We start from the raw sequence: 20,595 nt of genomic DNA on the forward strand, positions 1-20,595 counted from the left end.
TAAAATGACTGACAGAAGGGGAATGTAAGACTGAAACGTTTAGTCATGGACTATTGCTATACCGATGTAGGCATTCTTATTCTGAATATTTTATAGAGGCAAATATACCCCACGATCATAGTTCAAAGTGATGATCTTTCTTTATTTACTGCAATGAATAGTGTTTAACAGGGCAAAACACCACAGCCAACGCTGTAGGCTAACCATGAGAGATGGAGTACTTGGGTTTCATCACTTGAGTAGAACTACTTCTGTAGAATGTTGGATGGAGGTCTATGTTTGTATAGAATAATTGGTATGGCATTTGGGCTTCAAATCACCCAAAGGAGGAATTATGATTGCTACCACCAGAGATTCTTGGACTTGTGTTTAATCTCGTGTTGCCTGTCAATGATTTCTTGAGGTTAACTTGGAGTTCACTCTGCATAGCCCAAACATGCTTTTCTTTTTTTTATGCAAAAGTTTTTGTTCTTAACTTAATTTGTCATCTTGTCAGTTCCTCCAAGTTTGCTTCCTTCTTTGGTTCTTTTTCGACTTCCCCAGCAACTTTTCACGTGTCTCCTCACGGCGAGAATGCATATTTCATTAAAGGCCCCAGGCTTTTCCTGGCATATGCTGTATAGTTGGTGTGTATCCAGGCAGCATAACGCATTGGGAACCACAGCCACGCTGGAAATGGACTGAACAAACCCATTGCATTCATCGTCACTATTACCAAATCCCTGCTAATCCCAAAACAATAACTTTTTCTTTGTACCCTTCTCCCCTCCACACCATCCCCAAGCGTTCTTCTTTCTTTTCTCCACTCCTGTGTCCCGGTGTCATCCACTCCTGTCTTCCAAGTGCAGGGTCCTGACCCAACACACAACCAGGCATTCACCAGTGAAAGGCACAGAGCGCTTCTGTATAATGATACATTGGATTTGTTTGGCTCCTTTCGGGACACTCGAGGTGGCCTTGCATTGCAGAGAAACAAACAGAAAAATGGAATGACTTGTAGAATAGATAAGTTACCTACTGTGTGGTTTGCTACACAAACCCGAAAAAAAAACCACACTGCTCATTCAGAAGCCAAGCCGCAAATGTCGGTCTTCACAAGACAACGATGCCCTGAACACTGCACTGGGCCTCGCGGGCCCTTCGCAACCGACTCCATGATTTGCCAAGGATTTGAACCAAATCAGTTGGCAGATGACCTGCACCCTGCCACCGTGAGCCTCACTGATGCTCTACCGCGTCTCACACACACACACAAACACCCCTCACACACAGAAACACCCTTCACACACAGAAACACCCCTCACACACACAACCACCCCTGCAGACAGCAGCCTGGGAAACCACAGGCCACTGGGCTGGCGCCGGAGCCTCACTACTTGGGGACGGGAGGCTGTGGGGTGGGGGGGGGGGGGGTGGGACACGCGCTCCTTCTCTGGGCCCAATCAATACCTCTGCATTTCCTGTCCATTTGCTCGGGTCTCTTTCATTAATAATTACTGTTGGCGGAGCTTCAATACGCACACGGGCTGGTGCTGCTCCGCGACCTTTCACCAACCCCTGGGCAGACCTGGGTCTGCAGCCCGGGAATGGTCATGCACGCACGCACGCACGCACGCACGCACGCACACAGGAAGCAAAAAAACAACAACACACGTACAGACAGAGTAAAAAGGGATGACAGATGGATGTTTTTTTTTTTATAATTTCTGAAACCATTGCAATTTATCATTCATCATCGGCAACAGACCTAGAGATAAATAACATTGTATATTTATGTATATATTTATTTATATCTAAATTACCCCTCCATACCCCACCCTTACCATCCTCCCATTGATCAGTTTGTGTCCGGTAGCTCTGTGTCTTGTGTCCCCCCAGTGAGGGAGAGACACCAGTGCTGTCCCCCCAGTGAGGGAGAGACACCAGTGCTGTCCCCCCAGTGAGGGAGAGACACCAGTGCTGTCTCCCCATTGAGGGAGAGACACCAGTGGAGTGTCCCGGTCAGAATTTGGTGACTGCGCCGGTGATGTTCTCCAAGGCGGAGCGCGCCTCGGAGGGAGGGAAAGCCTGGATGGCTTCCAGTGCCTTGTTCCCATGGTAACGGCACAAGTCCACCGCCGAGCTCACGCCTCTCTCCGACTTGATCGCCGCCCACAGCTGTTGAGAGATGAATCTTTTTTTTTTTTTTTTTTAAAGGACGATTGTAATCCCACCATTCCACAGACAACGACGGTCTTTCTGGACACAAAACATGAATTGGGTAACAATGCGCGCACGCAGACGCGCACGCACACGCACACGCACACACACACACACACACACACTTATGTATTCATACAAAGCAGAAGAGGATCTCAAAAGTCTAAATTCCGGTCTCCCCTCCTGCACTCCTCCCATGAAGCAGGGACAGGCTTTCGCTGCCGGCACTTTATCTTGTGAATTCTGGAATCATGAAACCCCTTAGGCCATTTTCTTAAAAAAAATAAAACTAGGTAGGAACACTGCAGAACCTTGTCTTTTCACTCAATTTGGAGAAGGTGATGCCTCTCCCCGTTTTAACTATTCAATGCGCCTGGCGTGTCTATTTTTCAGTTTTCATTTCACTCGTCTCCCTACTTCCATTATGGAACACCTCCATTTTTACCTAAGTTACGCTCAATCCCTGACCTTGTGTTGCCATAAGTCATTGATTTGACTGGACTTTTATATTTTAACCATTCAATATAAAAATATGTAAAAAAGAAAAAAGATTAAGCTTATAAAATATAAGAAGAAGACGAATCCACATTAATGGCGTTAATCTAAATTCAGACAAACTTAGATTGCCGTTGTTGGTTAAACCTGAACTCTATGCTTTTTGGAAGTTGCTTGGTCAATTTACAGAGACACGATGCATGATCAAACTTTTCCTTTATTTTTGTTAATTTCAACCTAGTGCCCCCCCCCCACCCCCTACGACTGGTGGCAAACTTTCCCTGGCCGTCCTGAAGGAGAGCATCTCTCTCACAATGCCACCGTCTCTGAGCCCCGGTGTCTCCTCCACAAATAGGCCCTGGTAACTAATCGCCCCCTGCTCTGGTTTCACTGGGACCAAACCCCCCCCCACCCACCCCCACGTCCTACCCCCCCTACCATCAGACCCCTCCCTCCCTGGCTGCCTGGACTCTCTTCTTCATGCACCCCAGGACTGTGTGCACACACACACACACACACACACACACACACACACACACACACACACACACACACACACACACACACACACACACACACACACACACACACACACACACACACACGCACGCACACGCAGTGACTTTGTAGAGCTCCTCTCTCAACTGCCATATTTGTTACAGTCACTGACGCCCTCCTCCTTCTCTCATTGACATTTGCAGCGTCGAGAAGTACAGATGATATGAGGCACAGCATTTGAGTGTTTTCTTACAGGTATCAGGTAAAGCACCCCCCACCACCCCCCAAAAAATGTGTAGGGGGGCTAAAGCAAAACTCTGACATTGTCACCGTCAATGGTAGGTTTGACCTTGAACTTCCACGTTGGATGTTTTTTGATGTCACACTTTGACTCACCATTGAATAATCCAGTTGGTCCTTAAATGCCTTCGCCTGTTCAGAAGAAAAGAAAACATGAAGTCCCAGTCAGTCATATAAACCTCCAAATACGAAGGAGCTGTGTCAGGACAATAATTGACACGCAATAGCAAAACAATAATATTTGCTATTCGCATACAAATCGGATATAATTATACGACAGGTCATTTCATTTCCAGCTACTGCAGGACCACTCTGTGCTCGTACGGGGTTCTGTGCTTCCACGGCGACGAAGGCGTGTCGACGGCGACTGAGTAGGACCCGTTATTTTCAGTGGAAGAAGTCTGCATTACCTCCTCCAACTGCTGCTGCCACTTGTCCTGGCCCACGATCTGCCGGTGGAGGACCGCGGGGCAGGAGTTCAGACTGAACGCCGCCGGCGCCCCGCCCCCGCCCGCCACGAACGGCTGCAGGTCAGCGTGCAGCTGTGGAGCGGGGCGGGAACAAGCATATTCATCACGGCCTCGTCGCTTTAAGGGCTTCTCATTTCCCGGGCAAAATGCAGGAGATGCACTGCTCAGCGTAACCCGTACAGGTGGCTGTTTTGCTCGGTAACAATCTTTTACGTTTTAATCTCAATAGGCACACAGACACACTGCTGCAGACGAGTCAAGTGGAATAACAAATTCACCATTCGAGGTGTTCAAGAAAAAGTGGATTAAATGCAGGTTGGTTTTTTTTAGACACTCAAATGCGTTCCACTGGTGTGACTTGCCTGGTGTCCCAGGGAGAGGTGCTTGCCGTAAGTGTAGGCCAGGCGCTGGGACTCGGGCTTGTGCTTGGCCAACTCCATCGCCGCCTGACAGCTCTTGGCGAGCAGTGCACCGTGGGACAGAAAGGTCTGCTCCTCCCACACATCCACGTCGATTATGTCTCCGGGATTACTGTCCTAAAGAGCAAATAATAAACCGGTCACCAGAGCCAACACTTATCTGAAAGGAATGACTAAAAGGCTCCAAAAAGCATACAAACGTGTTGATAAAAGGCCAACCCGTTTTGGATGAATTCAACTTGAATTCAGTCATGAGTGTACTTTCCCTTTATTTAAAATAACAACCTCACATAATTGACTTGAGGCCAGCCAACAGAAGAATATGTTCAATGTATCACGGTTTCTTGTCGCGTCTATGTGGAAGTGTCTTTGTAACATCAATGAGATGTAACACATTGGCCGATCTTTTCTGGGTAAGCTTGTTTGACGTGCGGTGCTAAAAGGACAAACACAGAGAATGGATGATTGACAGATCTCAGTATCAGATCTCAGTATTGGTAAAAGTCTGTAATTGTAGGTGAATGAATCACTTAAACAGGTGCCGATGTCGCGAGGCTGTAGCAACTTTAATTCAACTGCAGGAATTTTTCCGACTGACTGAGGGTAAGGGTGAAAATTAAACCGTTTGAGGTGGAACATGACAGTCTCCTCCAAAATAAAAGCCCCCCGCCCACCTTGCTGACAGGTTCACAGTGGTTAGGTTAGATGTATATATAGACCTTTTTGCTCTCCTATTCATTATGTTGTGATGCGCCAGGTTCTGTTCATGTCTGTTTACCATTGTCAGACATTGTTTAAATCTGCTTTCTTCCTGCGTATGAAAGACAGGAGTCCCTTGTGTCTGCAGGATCTTAATGATAATACTTTTTCAGCTGTCATATTTGAGATGTTACGCATGTCAAAGGGAATATATATTATACACCTCTTCTTTTTTTAATCATTTTTTTGCATTTTTATGCTTTATTATAGAGTGAGATAGAGTGAAAAGAATGGGAGGTAGAGGGGACGACATGTAACAAATGACCACGGGCAGGACTGGAACCCGGGTGGCTGAGTTCAGGACGGAGCCTATGTGGGACGCAGTCTTCCCGGGGAGCCACCGGGGCGTCCCTATTACACACCTCTTCAATTCAATAGGTCGACCAAAACACGTACATGTTGTGTTCTTAACTTATGATACATCCATATCACATCCCCTTAAAGACAGTACGAAACGTTTTTTTACTATGTCAGATAATTTCTAAACTCAGTGGACTGGCATAAAATATAAAGACCTGAATGATTAATACACAGCTCTGATCCTTACATTTTAGCCTGGCTAAAATTCTGTCTTAAAGGTGCCATGGAAGCAAGATACATGTTCCTAGTACAACTGACCAACCGGTGAATGTGGTCTTCAAGGTGATGGGATTTCAATGTTAATGTTAACACAACGACATCTTTTATTGAACCTGCCAGCAGGAGGGGTGCTTTTTTGTTGCCATAGCGATTCTTCAAATAACATGAACAGCATTAATATTTTACACGGTTAGAACCTTTGCTACTCTCCGGAAAAGTACTTCTAGTTTGCAGATTCAAGGATTAATTCCCATCTCTCCTCTCGTGTTGCACGCGTCTTCAAAGAAGGATCCCCTTTAATGGTAGGGCGTAACGGTGGTGATTTTATGAATGATTTTTGGTGCATCCTGATTGAGGCGCTCCTGCAGATACCAAACATTAACATTAACGTGAAGCTGTGTCCGAGTGTTGGGCAGTACCTGGAGGTTAGGAGAGCTCTCATAGTAAACGCCTTGCACCAGGTCACCGATGGCACTCGAGATCAGCTCCACAACCTGGGAAGGGGAAGAGAACAGGACACACAACGTGGGCACTGTGGAACAGAAAGCTTGTGGTGGTTGTCAATCAACTCAAGACACTAAATTAACAATCAATGAATTGGATTTGCACAAAAGCCCAAAGTTCTTGAATGCGGGTTGGTTGGAGGGCCCTTGGGACACTATTCTGGGATAGCTGATTGGAAAACTAGGCCCATCATTATCAGCTCGTGGGGGTACCTCCAGCATAGCTACAAACCACACCTTGATTGGTTAACTACACCTCCATGTGTACACAGACTCTGACGGTTGGTTGAATTTCACCAAAGCAGTCCAACCACATGTATGAAAAAAATAGACAGACGACAAAAACAAAGGAAAGGCCCTAACATCAAATACACCGTTTGAAAGGAGACAGGGTGTGTCTCCATGCCCTCCTGGGGAGCGGAGTGGCTGGGCACAGAGGACAACCAGGCTGCAGTTGCTTGTCGTCCCTCACAGGGGGCATGCATGACTTGCGTTCCTCACCGCCGCGTCGGTGTCACAACACCACCGGCTCGCATCCCAGCGCCGGGAGAGGGAGAGACGCAGGCTCTGCGGCTTTTAATGTGTCCCCGACCACGGCTAAGGTAGACAGTGTCACGCACGCCTGGGATCAGGGTAAATATTCCAGCGGGGGTCGTGCCATTCATAGAACACAAGCGGCCCCAGCGACGAGAGAGGGGGGGGGGGGGGGGGGATGTGTAAGAGTCCAGATGAATGAGGTTAAATTTAGAATTCGCCTCGTCCCAGACACCCAGGGCTCATCAGAGTCTGCCGAGCCCCAGAGCGCGCTCCTCGCCCGCCAGACTCTCCAGTGCCCTTAGGGTAACCCAATCCGCCAGGGGAAAAATATTGAGGCTACTCGAGCTGCTAGCCGCAGACCTGGAAGGACAATGTGCCTACAGTATTACCAGATGTGGTGTCTCTTCTAGCCCTGGAAAATGTGTGTGTGCGTGTGTGTCTGTGTGTGCGTAGAGAGTGGGGGGGGCGATATGTGTGTGTGCGTGTGTAGAGGGGAGCGTTTGTGTGTCTGTGAAGACAAGAGGGGTGTGTCTTTGTGAGGTTTGTGCGTGTGTGTGTGTGTGTGTGTGTGTGTGTGTGTGTGTCTGTGTGTCTGTGTGTGTGTGTGTGTGTGTGTGTGTGTGCCGGTGTGTGTCTGTGTCTCTGTGTGTGTGTGTGGGTGTGCGAGAGCGGGGTCTTTTTTTGGAAGGTATCAGATAAGGCCGAGCTCCGACTCCCCCCGACTCCGTTCCCAAGTCCAGCCGGATCATGTTTTGCCGACAGGTCTGCGAGGGGAGGGGGGGGGGGGGGAAACCCGAGCCGCGTGCCGAGATTACTTTACCGTTTATACAAGCAGTGGCATAGGATTCCTCTCAAGGCCACGACACACAATCTCCATCACTCTCGCTGCGCGTTTATAAGAGAAAACGGTCAGGAGGTAAAATAAATAAATAAATGAACCACTTCCAGCGCCCGTTAGTGTGTGAAATGGGTTGCGTGAATGATTTCATCTCTCGACGGCGGCGTACTCCGATACGAGTGGAACGCAGATTGGCATTTGGAACTTTATCCGTGGGGATGGACAAAAAGTCGGAACAGGGAAAAGTGAACCATCACTTATTGGATGGTACGGAGAACAACGTTTGGACGGTGGTTCAGTGGGACGAGCAGAGTTAAATGTTCCTTAATGGACCGCCTGTAACTCCTGAGAAAATATATTACATTTACATTTAGGGCGTTTAGTAGATGCTTTTATCCAAAGAGCCTTACGATAAGTACATTATGAGAAGGAGAAACAACATATTGTTGTCAACAAACAAATATACATTTACAGGTTGTGTTTGGGCTGTGTAAGGCGTGCTCGTGTGGGGTCTAATAACATGGCTGTATGGCCATTCCCTTGCTCTCTGAAGGCATGCAGAAAGAGAGGCAGACAGTGGGGCTTAGGAGTGAGGGTGGAAGGCGAGGCTGAAGAATTTGGTCCAGACTATGACATGATGAGAAGGGGAGGGGAGTGTGTGTGTGTGTGTGTGTGTGTGTGTGTCTGTGTGTGGGGGGGGGTTACTTTCCTCTGCTTCACAAACCACATCCTGAGTGACGGTGACGGCATTGGCCATTGACAAATTTTGTCAGCAGCTCTTTACTTATTTACGCACCCAACAACGCTTATCGTGTTGTGTGCACACATCAAAGTGGCACACGCACATGTACATCGCAGACACTTCAGAAAACAAGACATTCTCACGCTTCGCCGTGAACTAAAGACCAAAACTAAAAACGGTTGAGCCTTGAGGGATGGTTCGGGCTGCATGCAATGGTTCTGGCTACTTTCCCGACTAAGTTCTAGATATAGGAAACCTTACAATGAGGATTTGTTCCATCTGAGTCGGTAGGACTCATGTCCTTTCATGACTAAATAAATGCACAGCAGGTTACCTACAGGGTAAGTAAGCCCCTGTTTCAGCAAGGGAACTTCCACCTACGAGTACTTAAGAAGGTGATCCGAGCATTTGGACGGCCGTAAAAGGTTTTTTAGAAAAAACGGACACATGGGTTCCATGGTGAGAGTGTGAGGGCGTGGTCAAACAGTTTTAGAGCAATTTATGCAAATCAAACAGGTAACCCTATAACTGATGTTTAATTAAATAACATGGTTTTCGCTTGGCAGCCTGGTTCTGCTCCATCCTGTAACGCAAGATCTTCATGTAAATATTTATTGAGAAATCTAGCAGAAAAACACTTTTCACGTAAAAAAACCTATGATGATTAAAAGACCTGCGCACTCCCTCCCTAACTCTCTCTCTCCCCCCCCTCCATCTCTCTCTCTCTCCCCCTCCCCAGGCCACAATGCCTTACAAATTGACCGGGCTGAGGCAGAGAGAGTCAAACGGCTTCAGGTACCTTGGTGTGTTCCTTGGGTGGGACAATCGGACACTGCACCCCGGTCGCGGCCTCAGCAGGCTCATGAAGTCAGGCGAGCATCTGGGCAGCGAGCCACCGGACTCACCCAGAGCAGACTCAGCCCTCAGGCCTTCAGGCTGTCCAACAGTCACAATACTTCTCCCACAAAACCTTTAACACTTGCATAATATATCTTGTAAATATCCTTACCGGCAACATACCTTGGCCACATTCATGTACTGTGCTACTTTTCTTTGAGTTTAATTCGTTATCTATAAAATGTGCAGTTTCTTTTCACAGCACCTTGTCATGAGCAATTCATTGTGCAGCATGACAGTAAAACGACTGGACTTTGATGCCATAACTGTCTGTGCTATACAAAGCAGGGGGCCTTACCTTGGTGTTATTTAACTGTGCGAGTCCTGTGCACGCGTTGGCCAGGAGGAAGTCTCCACTCAGGACGGCCATCTTGTTGCCAAACTGCATGTCCTTCAGCTGCCCGTCGTTGGACCACTCCTTCAGGTTGACCACGCCGCGATGCACCAGGAAGGCCGTGTGGATCAACTCCGCAATCTCAGCCAAGTTACGCTGGCTGTAGGGCAAACAACAAGACGGATACCTTTAGCAATAACGTGTTGATTGCACAGGTTGACTTCTGAATTAAAGATATATATATTTTTGGGGTTTGTTTATTCAGCTGGTGGTTTAACCAAAGAGTCTTACGGATGTACTCCGGTACAAGTGATAGAGCAGACACTGGGTTAGGCATTTTTCCTTAAAAAATGTTCCTTGCCAGTACCTTTTTGTTTGAAGACCCCCTAACCAGTGTGCCATCCAACCCCCTTTTTACTGAATGTACAGGGGGTAGAAAGTAGAACTCCTTTCACCCCAGGGGTTCAACATATGTAAGCGGTTAAGGTTCAGCCGGAGCGCGTGGGTGGACACTTGTTAAGCCACTTCCTTCTGACAGATGAACTTATTGGAAGTGGCTTTGAATAAAAGCGTCTGCTAAATGCCCTGAACGTAAATGTAAACGTTAAACTCAGACATCCATCGCCAACCAACCTAATAAGCGCACAAAAAAGCACAACAAATACACCAAAAAAAAAAGAAAAAAAGACTTCCTTCCAGAGGCGCCGCATTCAGCGGCCACGCTCCCGACGACGAGGAAGACGAAGACGAAACCAATGATTAAGACTAAGCTCATCATTAGAAAATAACAGCCATTGTTGCTTATGAGAGAAGAGAAGTGGAAGTGGCCGGTGAATGGAGCCTTTCAAGCGCAGCCGCGGGGAGGTGATAATCAAATGTTGATTCAGCCGTTGCGGCGGGATAATGAGGCCCCTCTCCGTGTGGAGGGAGCTGGCTGGCTGCTGGGCGGGTGGCGTTGGGGGGCGGGGGGGGGTCCTTCCAGACAGGGTCGGCTGCGCTGATGGCCACTTACAAGCCATCTTTCACCTGCTGTGTGAACCCTGATGAACACGCCGCGCACGCAAGTGCACACACACACGCGCACGCACGCACGCACGCACGCACGCACAGGCGAGAGAACGCAAAACACAAGAACACACACTCAATAGTACACGCACAGTCACGCGCACACACACACACACTACTATTAGTAGACACGACGCGGATCGCGGCCAGGTAATTGCGTGTTCAAAGTCGCCCCGGAAAGATGTTATTAAAATTCAATAATGCCCTCCATTCTGCCTCTCAATCAGAACCATTGTCTCCAGCGCTCGGCTGCTAGCCTGGGGGGGGGGGGGGAGTCAGCAGCCTGCCGGCGGTAATGTGTAGGTTTACCTGGTATTAATGGGCACACCAGACAGCCTTTAAAACAAGAAGACGGCCGAGGGGGACGGGGCCACTGCGTTCTGACAGACGGGCGCCGCACCAGGGAGCTCCGCAGCCAGAGAGACGCGGCTAGGAGTTCAAATACATCGCTTTGTTTTCACCACACATCCGATTGACGCAAAATTTCCCCGCGTTATCAAATAATTGTATTCATTTTCACTTGAGCTCATCAATTAGGGGGGGGGGGGGGGGGGGGTAAGGAAACATACGTAATCATCATTACAACTCAAGCTATATTGTCAATCTCAGACTGGGGATCAACAAAACATACTCTGCAATGATGAAGTACATAAGGAATAAAAGGAATTGCACCCCACACACACATTCGCACGCACGCACACACACACACACACACACACACACACACACACACACACACACACACACACACACACAAGAAACACACAGATTTGCTGCAATCCTAATGAGCCAAAGAGGAATACTTAGATTTAAATTAACTCTGCCTTGTGGAGCTTATCGTCATGAACACATTGGAACATTGGAAAAACAGTACGAATAAGTATGCAAGAGACCCCACCCGGCAACCACACACCCCCCCTGTGCTTTCAATCTTCAGGTCCTGATCAGAAGTGGAGGAGCCTGGGGAGGAGGAGGAGGAGGAAGAGGAGGTGGAGGAGGAGGAGTAGGAGGAAGAGGAGAAAGAAAAAAGAAAAAAAAACGGGGACAAGTGGGCCGGTGTATAAATAGCTTTGGTGCCCAGTTGCATAGCAACCGATGCCATCTCGGCGATGCGTTCCGCCCCCTTTGCCACGCCCCCTGTCCTGAGTGTTCTGTTCTGTTCCTTCCTCACGTCTCCTCCCCCTCTGCACACTGTCTGGCTATAGTTGCCCCCTCTGATGAGGCAGCGGTGGGGGGGACGGAGGGGACGGCGTGGAGCGGGAGTGGTCACTCCGTCGCTCCGTGGACAGGGAGCCGTCATGAAGACCATTCCCTCGTCCGCCGTCATCTGTCAGTCGGTCTTTAGAGTTGGCTGCATAACATTTATCCCCCCCCCCCTTGTGTGTGTGAGAGAGGGAAAGAGAAAGTCTCTCTCTCTCTCTCTCTCCCCCTCTCCCTCTCTCCCTCTCTCTCTCCCCCTCCCCCCCTCTCTCTCTCTCTCTCTCTCTCTCTCTCTCTCTCTCTCTCTCTCTCTCTCTCTCTCTCTCTCTCTCTCTCTCTCTCTCTCTCTCTCTCTCTCTCTCTCTCTCTCTCTCTCTCCCTCCCTCTCTCTCTCTCTCTCTCTCTCTCTCTCTGATGTTTTACAAATGCTACTTGTCAAGAGGGAGGAGATCACCCCCCTGCTGGTATCAATCACCCCTGCGCGCACACACAGACACACACACAGACACAAAGACACACACACACACAAAGACACACACGCACCCACTCCTCCCCTCATAGCCTTTACCCTGCATCAGCCCCCCAACTCCCCCCCCCCCCCCCACTCCAAAAATCCACCCACCCATGTCCAACGACATCGTCCCACCCGTCGTCTCACCCATCAGCACAGGTGCTAATGAGTGCATGATGGTGACGGAGGGCGGGGGGACACACACACACACACACACACACACACACACACACACACACACAGAGAGAGATAAAGTGCAAATGAGGTGATCAAGTGAGGGTGTGAGAATGTGTGCGCGCAATCGGCACATCCATCAGAACACGGGTGAAAGATGCGCACGCAGACGGCAGGGCCGACGTGCCCCCGCCTCACACCCCGCCCGCTCGCACCGAGGGGTGGGGTGGAGGGGGGGGGGGGAGGTGACAAGTGTGTGGTAATGTGTCCGTTATGGCGTTTTGTTTGCCAAACAACAGCTGTCAACGTACAGTGGTCTCTGTAGCGCTGGCGGCGGCGGCGGTGCGTTAAAGGAGGGGGCGGGGGGGCTGGGGTGGTGGTTCAGACGTCTTCCATTTCACGGGGCCCGCGGCCGCACTGCAGACGCCCACGGTGTAGGTTGGAGAGGGGTTGGATGGTGCTTGTGGGGGGTGGGGGGGTTGGGCCGTGGGCAGACGGACACACCCCCTGATAGACACGCTCGCCTTGTGTCGTCGACTGGCAGATAGAAAGGAGCCATTCAGGAGACGGCCGCCCAGCCACGCCAAACACAGCACTCACTTACTGGTAACCACTCGGCACCGGCCGGAATGTGACACGGGCACGACGCCAGCAAACACACACACACGCACACACACACACACACACACACACACACACACAAACAACCGCACGTATACTAACCAGCTCTAGCGGAGTCCGATATGTTGATGGTGCAGTGCCCTTCTTCATATTTCGTTGAGATGCATGCATGCATGTACTCAAACACACATGCATACACGAATGCACACACTATCGTAGCCTTGCTCCTGCCCTAATCATAGCCCATACACACACTCACGCACACACACACACACAAACACACATATAAACCAAAACACTAAGCAGCCACCACTTATTAGACTGGGCCATGCCATCACCATGTGTACAAATATTTACTTTCGGTGGAGGGAATCTTTCAAAAATGTCTGTGCCCTTCAGACATAGAAATTCTACCAGCCGCTATGCGATTCTGCCAACCAAGGTAGTTTCTAGGTGCTTTATTAGTGCAGTAAACTGGTCCCCTGGACTACTGCACCGGTATTCAGGTGAGATTGTAAATACACACAAAGATGTTTACGCCAAATGAACATGCCAAATTCTACAAGGTTGTGAGGGTCCTGAATTAACAAGTGCAACCCGCCACCAGGCTGCAGCGAGGCTGATAGATTTGGACATTTGGCAGGTAACACAATTTTGGGGATTTATTTTAAAACAAGTGCCGGTAGATTTGCCCACTCAGAAAACATTCTAAAAGTAAATTTTTGTCCTTGATGCCCTCGCCTCAAAAACAAATATTAAATATATCTGCACACACAGTGACATACAATTCACATAAAAATATTTGGAATTTGTTTGTTTAGACATAGTGGACGTGTTGTATTTCTGTTTGCAGGAAGCTGCAGTAACATGCATGTAAACGTTTTAAATTAAAAGATAAAACAGCCTCCAAAGCAGAAGCCTGGCAACAACAAGACCTCCCACCGGCCACTGGTTAATGCATACAAGGCCATCAAGTCTGTGAACACTCACAGTACCTTACCTCATATAATGCAGTCCTAATAGGCCAGACAACTCATTTTAATTGTACTTATTAATAAAGTGAGTATAATGCAAGTAGGAAGCAATGTTAGCAGAGGGAGCAAACTGCACTCTATCAAAGATAATTGAAGATGAAAAAAAAGTGTGACGAACGCAGCCAATTTATGTTCTGTTGGAACATTCATCTGTAAAACTCTCAAAGGGAAAAATAAATAAAATAACAAGTGAGGATGAACTCCCGAATGACCACAATAACCACAATGAAGTCTCTTATAAATAAATTGAAAAAACAAACTAGTTATAACTTGGACATTTAAATCTCCTAGGAGGATAGTGAAACAGAAAGAGATTAAAAAAAAAAATAATAATTATGGACAAGCAATATCAAATGAAACCTTTTCCAAAAAAGGTTTTTAAGTTGGGGAGGCGGCAAGCAAAATAACACCCAATTACATCCTCCCAAGTTAATGATGGACTTTCAACTAAAAGTCCATAAAAACATGATATCAACAAAAAGGATAAAAACATTCAAACGGTTACGACCGGGAACACTTTGGAGATGAATAGCGTCCACTTAGATACGGTTCCAGTCATGCTCTGTCCCACACAAAACCCAGTTTTGTGCGTTTGTATGACGGCAAGAAATCCACTGATGCTCTGAGCTGAACCGGACTCCCTTGGTGACTAGGGGGTGGTGGAGGGGGGGGTAGTTACCTGGGGTAGATCCCGCTCACCATGTCCTGAGGCTGGAGATCGGGGGCTGACTGGCTGCTGGGCCCCGCCGCCTTGGACAGGAGCAGGATCACCAGGCCTCTCATCTGGAGGTTGTTCCTGCTGTCGTAGACGAAGCCCCTGGGGGAGGAGGCGACAAGGACAAAGGTGTTGGTGGAACTGTCGCCAGGGCGTCATCCGCCGGGTCCTTGTTGACAGACATCAGAGGAGCTGTCAATCGGTGTTCATCGTCATGGAGATTATAATAAAGCTTTGGAATAATGGAGGTTTTAATAGAGGGGTTTTTATCACTACTGCTCAATTATGATTCCCGAGTAGAAGTGATAATTCAAAGTTTTATTTTACTTTGACCAGCGTGTTATTTTTTGGGGTATTATATGGCAGGAATGGAGAGACGAAGTGGATGCTGTTCACTTCAGTTAGCATAAATTATAACAACATATCAAACATTCTTTAAAAAGAACTCTGGAATTATCAAAGCATTTAGTAAGTGTAGCTCCTCTTTGGAGAAAGTGCACAGTTTGATTAGAAATGAATGCATTTTGAGATGCACAGACGTCTATGTTTGCAACAGAGAAGAATCCATTATTTTAAGTATCCGCCCATTTTACCAGTAATATTCTGACACATTAAAAGGAAAGGGGTGTTCACCACACACACACACACACACACACACACACACACACACACACACACACACACACACACACACACACACACACACACACACACACACACACACACACACACACACTCTGGTGTGCAGATTAAATATCTTTTCTCTCTCCCTTGGGAGTGGTTAGACAGAGCACCTCTAATCCCCTCTTTAGGGAGCGAGACCCCCTCACACACACACACACACGCACACGCACACACACAATGAATCATACCCTCGTTAGCAGCTCGGAGGCAGGCAGGCACGCACGCACACACGCAGACGCACAAACACACAAACACACGCCCACCGTGCAGAGTGCCCAGACCCAGGCCTCTTCCCCCCCCCCCCCGACCCTCTCTCGTGGTCCCACCCCTTCTGCACCACCGAGGGGGAGGAGGGCTTGGAGGGGGAGAGGTGATGGAGGAGTGCTGGGAGGGGGGGGGGGGGGGGGGGGGTGAGGTGATGGAGTATGGGGGACAGCGCGATGGGGGCGGTTATGTGGGGGAACATGGCAGGGAGAGATAGAAAAGAAAAGCCTGGCAAGAAAGTGCGAAGAGAAGACTAATAATGATATGAAAAAGAAAGAGACATATTTATTTTTAATAATACAAGGACACCCAAACATGGGGCTGCGCGTGTCTGTGCAGCCAGAGAGTGGGGGGGGGGAGCTCAGGGGGTGGCTGCCTCGCACCAACCCTACCCTCCGCCGCGGTCGTCGGCCGTCTGCGGCCCCGAACACCGCCAAACGATTTACCCAAACGCAGACACCACACTGCTGGCACCGTGGTGGCACGGCGACAGGCGAGCCGGGTACCGCAGAGAGCCAGCAGACTGCGCCGCGGCGGCTCGGGGAGACGGATGATGAAGCTGGTGTAACTGCTCGCAGGGAGTCTAGGTGAGCCTCTGGCCTGAGGGCGGTGGGGCATGATTAATATTTATGTCTGCTTCCACACCGGCACACATCAATCAATCACCGGCTGCCCTCCTGCAAAGGGGCCGGCCGGGGATGATGCATACAGCCACCGAGAGAGAGACATGGAGGGAGGGGGGGAGCGAGCGAGAGAGAGAGAGGGAGAGAGACAGGGAGGGAGGGAGGGGGAGAGAGAGAGGGAGAGGGAGAGAGAGAGAGAGAGAGGGGGAGAGGGAGAGGGAGAGGGAGGGAGAGAGAGAGAGAGAGAGAGAGAGAGAGAGAGAGAGAGAGAGAGAGAGGGAGAGGGAGAGGGAGAAAGAGAGAGAGAGAGCAAAATAGAGAGGTAGAGAGGTGTGGAGGAGGAAGGGAGAGAAAGAGAGCAGGATAGAGAGACAGAAGTGGGAGGGAGAGAAGGAGCCGAAGTGACGAGTGAGAAATGGAGTGCTGTCAGTTCTATAGGGTTGTGTGCAGGTCACCACGCCCTCTGCCAGCAGTCGTGAGCGGGGACTCGGGAAGCGTCCCTGGCTATTTTACACAGCCGGCACGTAGAACTTTGCATGGATACTAGTATTGATCCTCTGCTAACCTATATGACTTATACACGCGTTGAATAGCCTCTGTGCCCAATAAGACAGCTCGAGGAATATTTCCCTTGCATTGTTAATCCATGTGAATGCAGCTAGATGAAGTTCAAGAAATTATTGATATTTACCAAGAAGCAAATATTTATCCTAACAGGGATGCTTTGGCATTCACACAATTTTACTTTGAATATGGTAATAGGGTCAGGGTTGGTGGACTTATGTTTTGAGAAAAAATGAAACAAAGACAAAAAAAACAGTGATTCCTTCTGCGCTGTATACAAATCTGTGAATGCTACTTTGGAGGCCAACTTAGCTGAGCATCAGTATTTGGAGAACGCAACAGAGAAAGGCCAAACCGACACTCGACCCCACGAGGGTCTGCCTGTCTGCTATTGTGGATATTTATACACACACACACACACACACACACACACACACACACACACACACACACACACACACACACACACACACACACACACACACACACACACACACACACACACACGAAATATGAGCCAGGCCCAACACAAGCTGACAGTCGGGAGTCAGACTGTCAGAGGTCCCCCCCACCCCCCCCTCCCTGCTACAACACCCAAATGGATTGTCATATCAGATTTAAGGTGTATAGGTTATTACACCCTTGGGCTAGTGTTTCCATTGCACCCGTCTGTGTGGCGGGACTGAGTTTGAGGACTCTTTCCTCCCTTCTGCCACTCACTCACACCCAATTATCTCAGCATCTCCCTCTTCCTCCATCACTAATTTGCACCCAAAGTTAGAGCTCCTTATTTGCTTTGAGGTGGGTGGAGAATCTCTGGATACTCCTCATTTCAAAACCGATGAGCTAACATTTTTACCAACTGGGTGACGATGTGTTTCAGATGCATTCGGATCGATAGAGCATTCACCACTTTAGCAGAGCCTCCTGAGGAGGAAACCGAGGGGGGCAAGTCTATGGAGAATAATCAATGACCAGCTTCCCTGAACACTTCTGAGGTACACCTGATGTTGATTGAATCAGTGACAACCTCGGCCCTGACACCTTATTATTAAAGAATATGCCATATTCAAAAGCCTGTCTTTTGAAGATTTATCACATTAAATTGAATGGTTAACATCGTTTTTTGTACTTTGCTATGTTCTTCAACAAATATCATACTTCTGGAAGATAGTGTTTCTCTCATAGAGGCAGACAGAACCATATAATTACATAGTAGCTAATAACTTCCCTAGAGCTTGCACATAGACTGTATTAGACTACATAGTCCAAATTCCTTTCTTGAAACGGGACCTATTTACCTGTGCAAGTTCAGTTAAAGCCTGTTCTATGTCATTCCAGGTTTTATACACTTTTTAATGGTGCCATGCGTGTTGCCATTTGATCAAACCATGGTTTCGAACTCAACTGTTACAAAATATAAGGGGTGACCAATAATATCTTGTAATAATCACTACAAGCACATTTTAAAGTAGATCGTTCTAGGTACAACATTGTCACGGTAGTCTCATACATCATGTAGGAACACATCTATAAAATACATTACCAGGTCCTTCTCAAGTTATTTTCTCAAAGCACTGGCAAGGATCATTAGCAGGAATCACCAGATCACAATGGGCGCAAAATTCCATCACAACATTACCACTAGCTCCAAAGGACATCCTATATGTATGTCAAGAACAACGTGAACTGATCTTCTTGAAAAATAATAAAAGGGTAAAAGGGATAGTGTTTTCTCAAACACAGACAATGGACATTGATTGATTGCGGACAATACAATATGTATTGATTTGAAACATTTCGTTGTTTGCCAACATGTCTATCGGTGACTTTGTCAACTGATACTATGAAACGTCTCGTGTGTGTGTGTGTGCACTCGAGGGAGAGTATGTGGAAGTATCCATTACCGGTATGTTTGTGACAACTATCCTACCTGGCAGTGTTGAGCAGTGGGTGTTTTGTCCCGACCAGCTTCCTGACATGCATCGCAACATTACTGAGTTCATCGCTTAGCAAGCATCGCAGGCTCATGAATGAGGTAGGATAACCCACAATCTTCTCCGCCTCGGACACCACTTTACTCCAGTTTGAAGGGGCTGTGTTTGAGAACAAGCTTAAGTTCATCTGTCCTCGGTGGGTCACACCGATACAGGAGAGTCGCGAACAGGTCGCACGGAGGACTGACATTGGAAGCATGATATTCAGGAGGTTGAATCGGCTGTCAAAGGGTAACGTGAGTTCAATGTGGAGTAGGGCTACGAAGTTTCCATCCTCTCGTCGCGTTCAAGAATATCGTGTGTAAATCGTTATGAATTTGTTTGTTTACGCGTAGACGTAGAGACTAAGTAGCTCCCTGAGTCGGCTGACTTTCATTATTGTATATGTAATAACTATATCTGTTCCATAACACACGACCTGACACAGCGCGCCGCCATCTTTACGCCGGAATATGTCATGACGCAAACTGTCCGGTATCCGGACGAGCGAATGTGGAATACCGAATACGCAAAGACATATTAACAATTCAGAATTCATCATGCTTTTATGAATTATTTCATCAAATTAATTTATGAAGATAAATTATCTAAGTTCATGTTCAACGACACGCAATCGTGGAATCGAGTCTATTTGGCTTTGGGCGTTGGGCAACAATATATGAATATTCATCAGTTACGAGTTCTGAAAGTGTTCTGATTGGCTACCTGTAGTGTGTACATATTGATAACGCATATCTGCATGTAAAGGCACCGTCTGCACCCCACCATTACTCTCACACGCCATAAATATATTACAGATAAATGGTCCGTGAAAATGCATTCAAAAGTGCACTTTGATGCAAATATGTATTTTTGGCTGCACTGTCAATAACTAAAGCTTATTATGCAGGGTTAGCAGGCATTCCTGTAATTTAAGCACAAATCTTCTTTGTTGCAAACGTAATATCATGCACACAGTTGATTGGCCCTCAACTGTTGACAGCAACTAGACTAGAGAGTCTCTTGACTGAACAACCAGTTGATGAAATGCACTACCACAAATCGAATAGTTGTTGGCACGCTGCTACTTTAAGAATGCCATGGTTTATTCTGTTAACAATCTCGGTAACTTATTCCTTCACTGATATTGTTGAACAACATGAGGCCTAATAGCTAAGCCACACCTTATTGCAAGGGACATTATACAGAAAGAAAAACAGAGAGACAATGCCATTTAGCATTTGCTAAATGCTTTACGTTTATTGTTTTTTTTTACTGTATTCTTGAATATTAGGCATTGCTGGTTGGAAACCATGAAAGACCGCAATGTGATTCCCAAAAAATTTTAGAAATATTGCTTGTTATTTGAGCATCATTATTAAGCATTGAATCGACTACTTTCTATTGCAAATTCAGCAATGTCTCCTTTATGTCTTACAAAGCCAAAACATCTAAACATTATTTTATATGTTATTTTTATTTCCATAGTCAATTATTTCCAGACCAAGTAATTTCGTCTTGTATCTCTAAATCTCTCTCTTCTGTTGATTTCAATTAATTGTGTTGTAGTTATTCTTTTTAATATTCTAAATTT

At 47.6% G+C, this 20,595-nt stretch overlaps 1 protein-coding gene across 1 annotated transcript; it reads right to left on the reverse strand.

Moving 5' to 3' along the window:
* Positions 1-1,665: 1,665 nt before the first annotated feature.
* pdss2 (prenyl (decaprenyl) diphosphate synthase, subunit 2) lies at positions 1,666-19,473 on the reverse strand. Its single transcript, XM_030356982.1, has 8 exons — positions 18,959-19,473; positions 14,855-14,992; positions 9,535-9,730; positions 6,139-6,213; positions 4,325-4,498; positions 3,903-4,034; positions 3,589-3,624; positions 1,666-2,157 (listed from the first exon to the last, which is right to left on the reverse strand). Exons 1-8 carry the CDS (start codon positions 19,219-19,221, stop codon positions 2,002-2,004), a joined length of 1,170 nt encoding a protein of 389 aa, XP_030212842.1. The 5' UTR covers positions 19,222-19,473; the 3' UTR covers positions 1,666-2,001.
* Between the last annotated feature and the right edge of the window lie 1,122 nt (positions 19,474-20,595).

This window comes from Gadus morhua, chromosome 5 (genome assembly GCF_902167405.1).
Source record: "Gadus morhua chromosome 5, gadMor3.0, whole genome shotgun sequence".
Taxonomy (NCBI): Eukaryota; Metazoa; Chordata; class Actinopteri; order Gadiformes; family Gadidae; genus Gadus; species Gadus morhua.

What these genes read in the sequence shown, in the direction of transcription:
- pdss2 (XM_030356982.1), bottom strand. Translation starts at nt 19,221, where the DNA reads ATGCTTCCAATGTCAGTCCTCCGTGCGACCTGTTCGCGACTCTCCTGT. An exon ending in AGAGCTCTCCTAACCTCCAG is followed by an intron (nt 4,499 to 6,138) that starts GTACTGCCCAAC and finishes TTTGCTCTTTAG; the next exon opens with GACAGTAATCCCGGAGACAT. An exon ending in ACCAACTGGATTATTCAATG is followed by an intron (nt 2,158 to 3,588) that starts GTGAGTCAAAGT and finishes ATCTCTCAACAG; the next exon opens with CTGTGGGCGGCGATCAAGTC.